We start from the raw sequence: 13227 nt of genomic DNA on the forward strand, positions 1-13227 counted from the left end.
TAACGTTCATTATATACTTTACGTTTAGGATAATCAGAATATAGTTAATTTATAACCATTTATGACTTTAATATTTCCTTGACCATCAGTAACGAAAACTTCATTTATACCATCAGGTTTTCCATTTGGACCCGTAATGTCTGCTTCGTGTGCTTCCCAATTTGGACCATGACGTTTGGCATATGCTTGAGCTTCTGGTAATGTTAAAACGTTTCTCATTTGTTTAACATCTTTTTGAAGACCAGAAACAATATATGAACTAATTCTTTCATTCCATCAGGAACTTTCATTAGTTCTATTATATGCACCCTTTTTGTTTGTCCCTTGTTTTAATGGAACCTGTAGAAGATTTGCTATTTCTGTCATGTTTAATTATAAATAAAAAAATAAAAATTAATTATAAAAAGTTAATCAAATTTAACACTTCCTTTATTTAAATCAACTATTATTTTCCATGTTCACCTAATTGCTGATATTGTGTGTAAAGTTCATTAATGCTCATTGGTAAATTCACTTGATAAAGCATAACGTTCAACTATTGACGACTAAACCCACTGAAAATGAAAAGGGTTGATAGATTTGATTTAATGTTTGTGCTTAATGCTTTGAAATATTGAACAGCCATAAAGAATGAACACTGAATGTGTCGACATTGAGTTAATAACTGATTAAAATATGATTTCTCATTTGTTATTAGTTTTGATTTCACTGCATCATCTAGAAAAATGAGTGAATGCAAAAATTCTTTATCAAAATTTGAAATAGAAAAGTGTTTCAAATAATTCATCCCGTTGTTTATCAATAATTTTATCCTCTAATCCTTGCTTCTTGATTGTATTATATAATTCTTTATACATTAAAAAGTTTTTTAAATAATCTTCTGCTTCTTCTTGTAATAAATAAATAATTGGAATTTGATTAAATGCTTTAAAAGATTCAAATGTATCATCTGAAGGTGAACCTGAACGGTTGATATAATTAAACACATGTGAATGGGGGGAAGTGTAGCAATAATGATAATTTGTTTTAATATCGTTAATGTTTTACCTTTTATTTTGTTTACCAATTGCTGCAGTGATTGAATTTAAGTAACATTCAGAATATGGAATTTTCATTAATTTTTCCTTAGATAGAGCATTTCTATTATCACTCAATGCTTCATTAATCATATCATCTACGTATGTATTATATACTCCTGCTAATTCTTCATAAGGGGTGGATGAATTTAAATCCATTTAATCAAAAATAAATTTATAATTTTAAACATTTCTATTCATCAATATTTCATCATATGAACTTCTATACTGTGGTGGTGTACCTGTTGGATGATATTTCAAACCTTCGTCCGGTGTCCATGTCCAATACGTAGTCCTAGTGAACCAAACCTGAGGAGGATTTGTCACCTTGAACAGTAAGTGTCATTTAACCCTGAATGATTGGATAAGCTTTCACTTGTACTGTAACTTGTGAGTTAAAGTTTCTAATCCATCAAAGAATATACCCGCTCCATCACGTTGAACTGGAATAGTGCATAAGAATGAAGTTTGGTCTTTCCATGTTCTAGCTAATGGCGTGCCATTATCATCATTCAGTGGTCTAGTTAATGAGTCCTCGTATTCTTCCGTGCATTCATTCACTCCATCTAAATCAGAAGCTTGAAGCATACGTGTAAAGAATATGTCACCCACTGTGGTCATCGCTTGATCGGGGAAGTTTCTGGAATCTATAGTGACCTGAAGACCTCGAAGCATTGGATTTTCTAAAACTTTCTTTGCATTGCATTCTTTGGAAATGTTAACACAAACATCTGTAACATTATGAAGAGCGTATGAGAAATCTGAACTGATACCTTCTGGAGTGATGCAACCTCCATTTAGTGAACGAACGTCAATATGTTGAGCTGGAATCATGAATGGATCTTCCTTACTGAATAAACGTGTTATTGCTTTAACTGATTCTTCAATTAAACCGTATCCTGGTGTAATGCATTTATCCTCTAAAACTTCCATCTTTGTGCATGAAATAATAACATCATCAACTGTTGCGTCAGCAGATGTAGCGGCTAAGCTTGTAATTAATTTGGCAGGAAGTCCGATTTGTTGGAATTTGTGATCATATTTATAAACATGATTCATAATCTTTTCATAATTTCATCAGTTATTTTCATAAACGTAATTTTGTAAATCAGCAGCTCTTAACGGGTCAACCTGACAAAATACTAAGTATCCCTGAAAACATAATATTTAAGAATGATATCACCAAATGATTTAGGATAATCATCGAACGCCTGAAATGCTAACAAATCATTTACCGGAATAATCATATCAAAAGTGACATCAACTTCTTCATTTGCTCTCTTGAAAACTTCTGAAGGGTCAATATATTTACCACATACTGAGTTATCATATTTTTGAACATTATTATATAACGAATGAAACAAACTTTTTAACTTTCCTTTCTGATTTTGGTTTATATGTTGCAAATGCGAAAGATTCACGGCGCAATCCATCTGAAGATAACCAGCATCACCTCTTTCGGTTTCTACTTCTAATTGTTTAAAGCTTTGATTTGATGATTTGTAACCAACGAATAAAAACGCATGCATTTAAAAGCGCATCACATGTGAAAGCTTTATTTGAAACTAGAGTTGCTTTAACTTTGCGTTTAATATATGTGTCACCTAATTGGTTCACATCATGAGCCGGATTTGTAATTCTTAAATAGTTTGTTTATCATCAAAATATGGAGCATCAGAGTCATAGCATGAACTTTCAAGTTCTCTATAATATCTTTCTACCGTCATTCTTTGCGAATATTTCATTTATCTTTTCGAATGAATGAAACACATTTCCATTAATCGGTTTAGTGTTTGGCACCAAATAGTTAGTCGTCATTTATTAATAAAGAAAAAATCAAAATTAAAAGATGAAAATGAATTTTTAATTTTAATGAAATAATCAACTATGGCTGCAGGTATATTTAAGAAACTGTGGGATAAAGTAAAAAGAGGAGCGAGTAAAGTTTGGGAAACATTGAAGAAGGGAGCAAATTGGATATTTAAGAATAAAGAAGCAATTAGTGACGTTGCTGAATCAATAACACCAAAAGCCGCCCCAATAAGAGAAATATTAAATAAAGGAGAAAAAGTTTATCAAAGACTTCAACCGATACTAAGATAAAAATAATATTTATTTATTTTTCCACTATCTACCTCCTATTTTATTAAGTATTCCTTCAGCTATTCCACCAATTGCGTTACCTGCTTGTGCTCCCATCGCCGGATTACCTGCTTTAGTACCTAATACTCCACCTATGATAGTTCCTGCCGTTTTCGCTACTGGTGCCAAAAAGTTTGCAACGGGTTTAATAATCTTTTGATGAACCCAACCCGCAGCTTTCTTAATTCCTTCCCATAATTTTTTAAAGAATCCTGCAGCCATTTCTGATTTAATATTAATTAAAAAATATATTTCATCACTTATATTCTAATTTTTATTTAATGATAAATGAAACCAATTTTAAAAATAAATGAAACAGAGGAGGAAGAAATAAATGAAAGTGAAAATGTTCAACAAAAAATAAACGTTGTTAAACCAATTACTGAAATAAAAATTTTTTTCATCTGTTGAAGAATTTAATGACTATTATGCCAATAATAAAAAATTATTTGAAGAATTGACAACGTGTAAATTGAATAAAATGTTTAAAGTTGATGGATTCAAAATTTCAAAAATAAAAGGGGTGGTTAGTTTGAAATCTATTCCTCAATCAAGAATCACCTCATTAATGAAAATAGATGATTTAACAAAAAGAATAGAAGAGATTGAAGAAAGAATAAATCAAATAATTGATTTCATAAATTCAAATAATCATTAGTTTCTTAAAGTTCTATGTTGATTCTGAGACATGAATTTTTAAAGTTTATTTTTTTATTTTTTTATTTCATTATGGTAGTGAATCTTTTATTCATGAAAACAATGTTTAATTAATCGCGGAATATCTGACATCATCTATATATAGCTTCTTTTATAAAAGATAAAAAATAATTATTTCTAATTTCTTTTACTCTCTCGTACATACTAGATTTAAAGAATTCAGAACTTTTACCATAATCTCCTAAATGTTTTCTTATCTTATTGGTTTTCCATTCATTAGTAGTATATGTTGAAGGGTTGTGTGACTTTTTTTGTAAACGTAAGAATTCATACAATATTGAACGATTTTGTATCATTTTTTTTAACATATGAAGTAAAAAATGTATGATTCTTACGGTTTTTATTCTTACGTTTTTGAATAAATCAAGATTTAAAAAATTTTCAAAATTGTAAGACATTTACACCAGCCCATACATAATGAAATAAAAAAATAAACTTTAAAAATTCATGTCTTACATTTTTGAATAATTTATTTTTATTTTGTATGAAACCGATTTTAAAAATTTATGAATAATTTATAAAAAGTTTTTATTCCTACAATTCCTATATTACCATTAATAAAAAGAATATATTTTTGACGAAGTGAAGTTAGATTTTTTTATTTTATAATAAATGAGTATAACAACTAATTCATTGAAATCTTTAAAGTTCACTAATTCAGAATTAGAAAATATTTTAGAAAATTTTGGAGACGGTTCTTATCCAACATATATGCAGAATGTGAAAGAGTTTTCCAGATTGTTGAATGAATTTAAATATAACGGACCAATTACTAAAAAGGCTATAATGAGATATTTATATCCCAAAAAAGTTGAAAAACAGGAGAATATTCCTCTTTATGGTCCAGAGGACCTGGGCTCAGAGAGCCTTGAAACACCTCCTGAATATTTTGAAGAAAAAATTAAACAAGATGAATATTATAACGATGAGATTGAGAAATTGGAACAATTAAGAAATGAAATAGATGAAAAATTAGTGAATTGAGAAATGCTGAGAATGAAGTAGAGGGTTTAATGAATATCCCAGCTTCAGAATCAGAAGTTCAAAAATCACATGAGGAAAGATATAAAAATTACTTTTTGGAATCTACTAAAAATTTATTAGATGGTGATATTGACGAAACACTTTCAGAAGAAGGCACAAAATTTATTCATAAACATAAGCTTCAGTTTATTGACGATGGAGATTATCCATGTATCTTACTTTCACCACCTCTCGATTCCGAAAAATTCAAAAAAGCACTGAAAAATGTAACATATGCAACAAATACGATTAAGAAAGAAGACCATGATATTTACACAAATTATTATTTAAATAAATGCACGGGTGTTGATAAGGTTTTTGATTTATTAGATAAAATATCAAAAGAAACAATTGGTACATATAAAATTTTATGCGATTGTGGTTTCATTATTGAAGATACTAATAATGTTTCATATGAAAGAACAGCACCGAAGGAAGACGAAGTGGAAAGGTCTATACCATTCGTTATTAAGAATATAAAAGATATGAAAACTTATAAGCATTATATTTATTCATTTATTTCAGAAAAAATGGAAGCAACCCATAAAACATCATCTCATCATTTTATAGCTATTCATACATTCCTTTTCAAAGTTGTGAAATTAAATAAGACAGGAATTAGATTTAATGTATCAGGGTACGCATTCTTGAGTAAATTAAAATGTATTCGTCACGTCGCAGATGATAAAAATTTATGTGTTCTTAATTCATTTTATGGACTTTACTCCTGGACTTTAAAAAAAATAAACTTTATTTTTATTTATTTTTTAATTTTTATTCTTACATAAATGAAAAAAATGGAACAGCTAAAATGAATGATAATCAAATTAGAGCAGAAGGTAGAAGGTTATTTAACCGCTTCTATAACATTCCTGATGGTGTTAATCCTAAAACTCGTAGAAGCTATTTAAATGAAGCCATAGATGCATATGAAGGATTTGACATTTCATCAGAAAGTGAGAGTTAGCAAGAATGTTAAATGTTAATATTGATTTTTATTATTGTGACCCTCAACCAGAAGACGTAGACATTAACAAGGTAGACTTTCCATTAGTGGAATCAATAATGATAGATCCAGAATTTGAAACAGTAAATATTTTATTAACACAGAGTCCATGTGGAAAACTTCACGCTGACAGAATTACAGACGTTGAAGCACTCACAGGATATAAAGTTTGCCCCTTTTGCAAAGAAGAAGTATATTCTATCCGTGATGATCCAGAAAGGAAAAACCAAAGAAGATTTTTAAAACATTGTGAGAAATGTAAAGAAAATAATGGAAGATTAATTCAAGACGTTCAATTGCAAAACACACAACAACCATATGCACCACATATCACGAAACAGAAGATATATCAATGGCTATTAGCACATAATTTGCAGGAATATTATAAACCAACAAGATATTATATTACTTTTGACTTCGAAACATTAGAGACTAAAGAAGAATTACAACTTTCTGAGTGTGCAACTTTGAACGCTTACTTAAAACCATTTATGGTATCATCAACTGTCAAAATAAAGCCGCAAAGCGGCGAGGTCGTAGACCGTGATAAAACATTTACGAGGAATTTTTGCTTAACATCAAGTGATTCGTTCATCTCTGATTGGATTGAATTTTTATTTTCAACCTGTTCATTAGTTGCTAAATCAAATATTGAACAATATGAAGAATTAATGAATACATTAAATGAGAAACAAAAGGAAGCAATGAAAGAGCTTTTAGATGAAGAATTTAATAAAGTGAATATCATTGGTTTTAATTCGGGAAAGTTTTGATTTAAATTTAATTCTTCGTGATTTAAATACTGCAAAATGGAAGATAAAATCAATGCTGGGTTCATCTTCACAATTTAAGCAAATCATTGTAAAGAAAACAAACTGTCCATATGAATTAAGATTTATTGACATCAGAAATTATATAGCGGGTGGAACATTAGACCAATTCACTCAAGATTTCGGAAACAATAAATCACGTGTTAAATCCTTTTTCCCTTATCAATTCATCATGGGAGAATTACGAAGATGAATTATATAAAAAGGAACCATTCACTCAAGATTCATTTTATTCAGCATTAACACAAGAAACAATATCCGATTCAGATTATCAAATATATCTCAATGATGCTAAAAATTTTGAGAATAGATTAGAATATTTTATTCATTATTGCAATAAAGACGTTGAAATTATGATTGACCCAATTGATAAAATTATTGAAGAAACATTTGTTTATAAAATTGACATGCTTCATAATCTTTCTTTATCATCGAATGCATCAATGATTCGTTACGCGTTAGCATATAAGAACTTCAATCCTAACGAAACATATCCAGAAGAAGAAAATGTGGAATCAAGTTTTGAATTAACAAAAAAGTATTGGAAATATAAAATTGAATCATATAAGAAACAAGATGAAAAAGCGAAAAGAGATACAAAAACAATGTTTCAATGGATGACTATCAATACTATCACGATTTAATCCTTTCATCTAAATGCAAAATGTGTGGTAAAGCGTTTACATATGCAAATAAACCAACATTGGATAGAATCGATAATGAAAAACCACATACCAAAGAAAATTGTCAGTTAATGTGTTGTTATTGCAATGTCGTAAAATCAAATAAAGATGAAGATGTTCAACGTTTAAGAATCAATTTAAGAAATTATGCATTAAAAAATAATTTACCAATGACTTTAGATTCAGTTGAAGCTTATCACATTCTCCGTAATGGAATTACTGGTGGTCTATCAAATGTTCAACATCGTGTTAATCTTAAAGGAATCACGCACATTAATAAACTTTCATATAATCCAGAAACTAAAACTGTATCAAATGAGGACACCACCAACATTATGACTCATTTCGTTGGTGTTGATTTTAATTCATTATATCCTTCATCATTTTCATCTAATCCTCATGATTTCATTCAATATACTGACCATAAAATGTATATGCCGGGAAGATTGAATGGTGTTATCATTTGTGATACAGCAACAAAGAAAGCAAAAGCACTGGGAATAATTAAGAAGAAAAATACTTTATTCGTGGCTGAAGTAAAGGGTCACATTGATGAAAAATACATTAATGATTACATAAACTTTTTACCGATAATAAGAAACTTAGATATTATCACAGATGAAAAAACAATTGGCAGTTTTATGTATAATTACATGAAATCAAACAATCTACCAGTTGACCAGAAACAGAGAAATTAACTCAGTTAGCATCAACACACAACCAATATCAACCATTTTCTTCTTATTATCTTTGGTATCTAATAGACAGATTTCATTTTATCATCGATGATATTCAATCAATTTTAACATTTACTAAAAACACTTGTTTTAATGAATTTGCGAACAAATTTATGAACGAAAGACAAAAGGCTGAATTAGAAGGAAATAAAGGAAAAAGTTTATTTTGCAAGATTTCACTTAATGGATCATATGGTTACGATGCAATGAATACACAAAATTACGCAAAGACTAAAATAATGAATGCACAGAAGGCACGCGTTGCATGTATGTCAAATAAGTTTAAAAACATAAGAGAAATAGGTGAAGATACATATCAAGTGATGCTCAAAGATAGATTTTATAGATGTGATACATGTTTACAAGAGGCATTCTTCACTTTAGATAATGCTAAATACTGGTATTTGGTTTTCATTTATGATTTTATGTATAAATGCATGGATGTTAATCGTTTTCATTTCATTGAAGGTGATACTGATTCATCTTATTGGGCAATCGCTGGCGACCAAATCTTCCTAACACTCAAGCATTTCAAGCAATTGTTACCGATAAACAATTTTATGATAAAAACATTTTCAAATTCGCACCTTTTGATTTCTTCTGTTTTGATGAGAAATTTAAACCTAAATTAAAGAATAAAGCTGAAGAAAAAGCACATGAGAAAAAATTATTGGGTTTAGCAATTGAGAAACAAGGTGATAACATGGTTGCTTTATGTCCTAAGTGTTATACATCATTCAACGGTTCAATTGATGGAAGTGATTTTAAAAAGATTGCACAAAAAATGAAAGGTGTTAGTTTACGACAAAATAAACAATTAACACCTAAAAATTATTTGGATATAATAAATGATAAATTGATATTTGATGGTCAGAATATTAATTTACAACTTAAAAACGGGTTAATGACTCGCTTAACAATTGGTAAGACTGCATTAACAGGAGCACACACTAAGGCTGTATGTTGTGAAAATGGATGTTGTATGCCATTTATTTAATAAAATACCACAGAAGAGACAAAAGGAACCGTTAATGATGGCTTTGATACTATGATTCAAAGAGGCGGGCACCCTTAAAACATTGATTTTATTTTTATATAAATGAATAACACAGATTTAAAAATTTTAATTGATGATTTAGTACTTAATCAAAATTTTCTTAGTTATTACGATTTAAAAGCATATCTCCAAAAATATAATAATAATATAACGGGTGATGATATGGAATATTATTATCCATATTATAAAAATGAAATTTTGAAATATCATAATAAAATAATTTCTGAAATTAAAGACAAAATTAAAAATAATGAATATTCAAAGGGAAAAACTAAATCACAGCTTAAACAGTTGAAAGATTTCAAAAATAAAGTATTAACAGAAGAAGATATTGATGAATTATATAAATTATATAATCCTGAGCTGCAAAAACCAAAGGAACAAAAACAAAAGGAACAAAACACCCAGGTCCTTCAGACCATAAATGATGCACAAGCTTTAATTTATGATTCATTAGTTAAACCATATTCAGCCCGACTTTTAAATGAAGATCAACTTTTGGAATTCATCCTTCAACATAAACTCGAAGTGGGAAAGTATATCAAACCTTTATATACAGCATATTTAAAACAAATGAATAGAATACATCCAGAATTAATGAAGGAAGGAATGAAATCCAAAATCAAAGCAGATAAAATTAAACCACTTGCAACACCAAAACCTCCAACGACAGTACCACCTCCTCCTTCAGTTAATCCTTCATCATTCACTTTATTATATCCATTTCAAACATTAAAGAAGCAAAAAGATTTTAAAAAGGATTTCAAGATATTAAATAAACCAATTGACCCGAAAATTCAACCGTTAAAGGAAAAATTTAGTCGCTCCTCATTTGCTCCATATCAATATTCATACGAAATCGATCATCTGGAATATTCAAAAGGAAAAGTTACTTATTTATTTGCCATTAACATTAACACTAGATATTTATATTGCATTCCGGTGAAAGGGAAAACAGAACAGGAAACAAGAAGAGCTATTCAATACTTACTAGATCATGAAAGAGTAGATAATATCAGGGGTGATGGTGATAAAGGATTTCAGGCAGCTATGACTCATTATTTCCCACAAATTAATTTTTACTTTTCATCCTCTCCATATACGTTTCATAATAAAATAGTTGATGCGGTAATGAGAACTCTTAGAGATGCGTTAGGGGTTAACGGTCAGATATACTGGGATGGAAATCATGACTCCATCATACAGCAGTTAGTATATTATTACAATAATACATGGCATAGAACTATAAACATGAAACCGGTGGAAATGAAAAATGATATTTCAAAAGAATGGGAATATATTAGAAAGCAAATGGAAAAGTTGAATGATGTTAAACGTGAACAAATTAATTCGGGGCTCATGAATTTTAAACAAGGAAATAAAGTTTTAATTCATCTCGATTATGGAAAAACTGATAAATCAATGACAAAAAGAAGACGAAGATTTGACACAATAGCTGAATTTGTTAGATATATTAACGGCAATGCATTAGTTGAGTTACAATAAATTAATAGAAATTCCGATTTATTTTATTACTCCATTATATTTAAATAATATTTAATTTTTTTTATTTCGTAAGAAATGAGTGACAACGAAGCAGTCAAGAGTCCAGACGATGAATATAAAAAGAAACTAAACAGAATTAAATCAAAAATATGCTATTACAAAAAGAAGCCACAATGCGGTGGGGTTGATGCCCATAAAACTAATGGAACTGAAAACGATAAAGAAATAATCGAAAAATTAGAAACTTACCGTTCAATCCTTAAACTGAGTGAAGCAAAAATAAAAGAAGTTAATAGAATAAATAAATTGATTGGAAGAGATGAATTTAATAAAGATGAATTTTTAAACTCAATCCAAATTTAATTTTTATTCCTCTTTGACAACATCTCTCTTTCCATCATTACTGCATAACCGCATTTTCTCAATTTTAGTGGTTTGTTATTTTTAGCAAGTTCTCGCATCATTTTTATCATTTCCTCCCTTGTTATGATTCGTGGTAAATTTTGAGCTTGTGGGGTATTCATTTATGATAAAAATAAAAATTTAAATTATGCCGTTCTAAAGTTTGAGACAACATGACATTTTGACAACATCACAGGAGGAAGGCAGTTATGACTTATTTTTGAAGAACTGAAGGTGTCACCAGGTCACCAGGTCATTTAACTCATGACATTTTGACAACATCACAGGAGGAAGGCAGTTATGACTTATTTTTGAAGAACTGAAGGTGTCACCAGGTCACCATGTGTCACCAGGTCATTTAACTTCTTTTAAAAAATGAGACAACATGACATTTTGACAACATCACAGGAGGAAGGCAGTTATGACTTATTTTTGAAGAACTGAAGGTGTCACCAGGTCACCAGGTCATTTAACTCATGACATTTTGACATCACAGGAGGAAGGCAGTTATGACTTATTTTTGAAGAACTGAAGGTGTCACCAGGTCACCATGTGTCACCAGGTCATTTAACTTCTTTTAAAAAATGAGACAACATGACATTTTGACAACATCACAGGAGGAAGGCAGTTATGACTTATTTTTGAAGAACTGAAGGTGTCACCAGGTCACCAGGTCATTTAACTCATGACATTTTGACATCACAGGAGGAAGGCAGTTATGACTTATTTTTGAAGAACTGAAGGTGTCACCAGGTCACCATGTGTCACCAGGTCATTTAACTTCTTTTAAAAAATGAGACAACATGACATTTTGACAACATCACAGGAGGAAGGCAGTTATGACTTATTTTTGAAGAACTGAAGGTGTCACCAGGTCACCAGGTCATTTAACTCATGACATTTTGACAACACAGGTACGAAAAGAGGAAGGCAAAAATAAATTCCAATCATACTTTATAAAGCTTCATTTACAGGTATTTCATCGTCAGTAAATGAATCCTCTTTATCGTTTGGTTCAACCTGTTTATATAATCCTTTCATTTCTTCTTTCAAAACATAATACCATGTTTGTTTACCATCTATTCTTACCTGTTTCCTATCACATTTATCCTTAATGCTCATTTGGAAATTCTTGTCTTTCATGTCTGATGGTTTGCAGAATAGAGCATTTTTACACGTCATACCTGCACACAATTCATCATAATGTGTATTTATCCATTCATCTAAAGGATTTGTTGATAACTCGATTAAATCTTGTTTGGCTTCAGTCATCGGTATGATTCGTACATTAAATGATGAAAGGTCATATTGCATAAAATACGTTAAAAGGTTATCATAAAATTCCTTAGTGCATGAATCCATTAAATTCTTGAAGTAATCAAATTGACCCTTGAATTTACCATTAACTCTTAAAACTACGTATCTTCTGTCTCCAACTTCAATTTTGACAGGGTAGACGTTATTAGTTACCAAAATGAAGTTTGCAACGTTTTGTGCTGTTCTTCTGGGTTGATTCTTTTCATTAATTCTAATCTCATTATCCGTAATAATTGATTTCAAAGCGTTGAAGTTTGCGAGTCTGTCTTCACCTACATTCTTGAGTTCATTAAGTACAAGAAACATTTTATTTTCAACTACTGAGTTGAAATTACCCGTTAGCTCACTTATTTCAGTAATGTTTTTACATGAATAACCAGCGAGAAGTTCAGAAATAATGTCTGTGAATCTGTTTTTACCTGTTCCCTGAAGTCCTTTCAAAATAATTGCTGTTTCATTCTTGATTCCAGGATGTTGAATCATTGATGCAATCCAACCGAGTAGGTATTTATACACTTCATCATTATTATCACAAATGGCTTCTTTAATGAAATTCATAAACATCTCAATTTTTGAGTAATCAGGCTTTTCAAGAATGTTGTATTTATAACCCTGAAACGTTGAGAAAACATCTGGGGAATCAGATTTAAAGCAAACACCCTTAACGGTTAATGAAGACAATTGATTTAATAGTACATCCCATGCTGTTATGGTTTTACCTTCTTCTTTAA

At 29.9% G+C, this 13227-nt stretch overlaps 4 protein-coding genes and 4 pseudogenes across 8 annotated transcripts, besides 1 other annotated feature; 6 read left to right on the forward strand and 2 right to left on the reverse strand.

Annotated features, from left to right (window-relative positions):
- Window positions 1–13227: part of a mobile genetic element that runs on past both edges of the window.
- Window positions 2964–3179, forward strand: TVAGG3_0379310 (uncharacterized protein; the record flags this gene model as incomplete). Its single annotated transcript, XM_001321720.1, has 1 exon — window positions 2964–3179. The coding sequence occupies one exon, from the start codon at window positions 2964–2966 to the stop codon at window positions 3177–3179; it is 216 nt and encodes a 71-aa protein (XP_001321755.1).
- TVAGG3_0379320 (N-acetylmuramoyl-l-alanine amidase family) lies at window positions 3204–3440 on the reverse strand (the record flags this gene model as incomplete). The annotated part of the gene is made up of 1 exon (XM_001321721.1): window positions 3204–3440. The coding sequence occupies one exon, from the start codon at window positions 3438–3440 to the stop codon at window positions 3204–3206; it is 237 nt and encodes a 78-aa protein (XP_001321756.1).
- On the forward strand, window positions 4548–5683 carry TVAGG3_0379330 (annotated as a pseudogene). Its single transcript has one exon. A coding segment is annotated over exon 1 (1136 nt).
- On the forward strand, window positions 5747–6481 carry TVAGG3_0379340 (annotated as a pseudogene). Its single transcript has one exon. A coding segment is annotated over exon 1 (735 nt).
- On the forward strand, window positions 7813–8972 carry TVAGG3_0379350 (annotated as a pseudogene). The gene has a single exon. A coding segment is annotated over exon 1 (1160 nt).
- TVAGG3_0379360 lies at window positions 9314–10832 on the forward strand (annotated as a pseudogene). The gene has a single exon. A coding segment is annotated over exon 1 (1519 nt).
- On the forward strand, window positions 10853–11140 carry TVAGG3_0379370 (uncharacterized protein; the record flags this gene model as incomplete). Its single annotated transcript, XM_051232043.1, has 1 exon — window positions 10853–11140. The coding sequence occupies one exon, from the start codon at window positions 10853–10855 to the stop codon at window positions 11138–11140; it is 288 nt and encodes a 95-aa protein (XP_051101773.1).
- Window positions 12134–12802, reverse strand: TVAGG3_0379380 (uncharacterized protein; the record flags this gene model as incomplete). Its single annotated transcript, XM_051232044.1, has 1 exon — window positions 12134–12802. One exon carries the CDS (start codon window positions 12800–12802, stop codon window positions 12134–12136), a length of 669 nt encoding a protein of 222 aa, XP_051101774.1.

Source organism: Trichomonas vaginalis, chromosome V (genome assembly GCF_026262505.1).
Source record: "Trichomonas vaginalis G3 chromosome V, whole genome shotgun sequence".
NCBI classification, from domain to species: Eukaryota; Parabasalia; order Trichomonadida; family Trichomonadidae; genus Trichomonas; species Trichomonas vaginalis.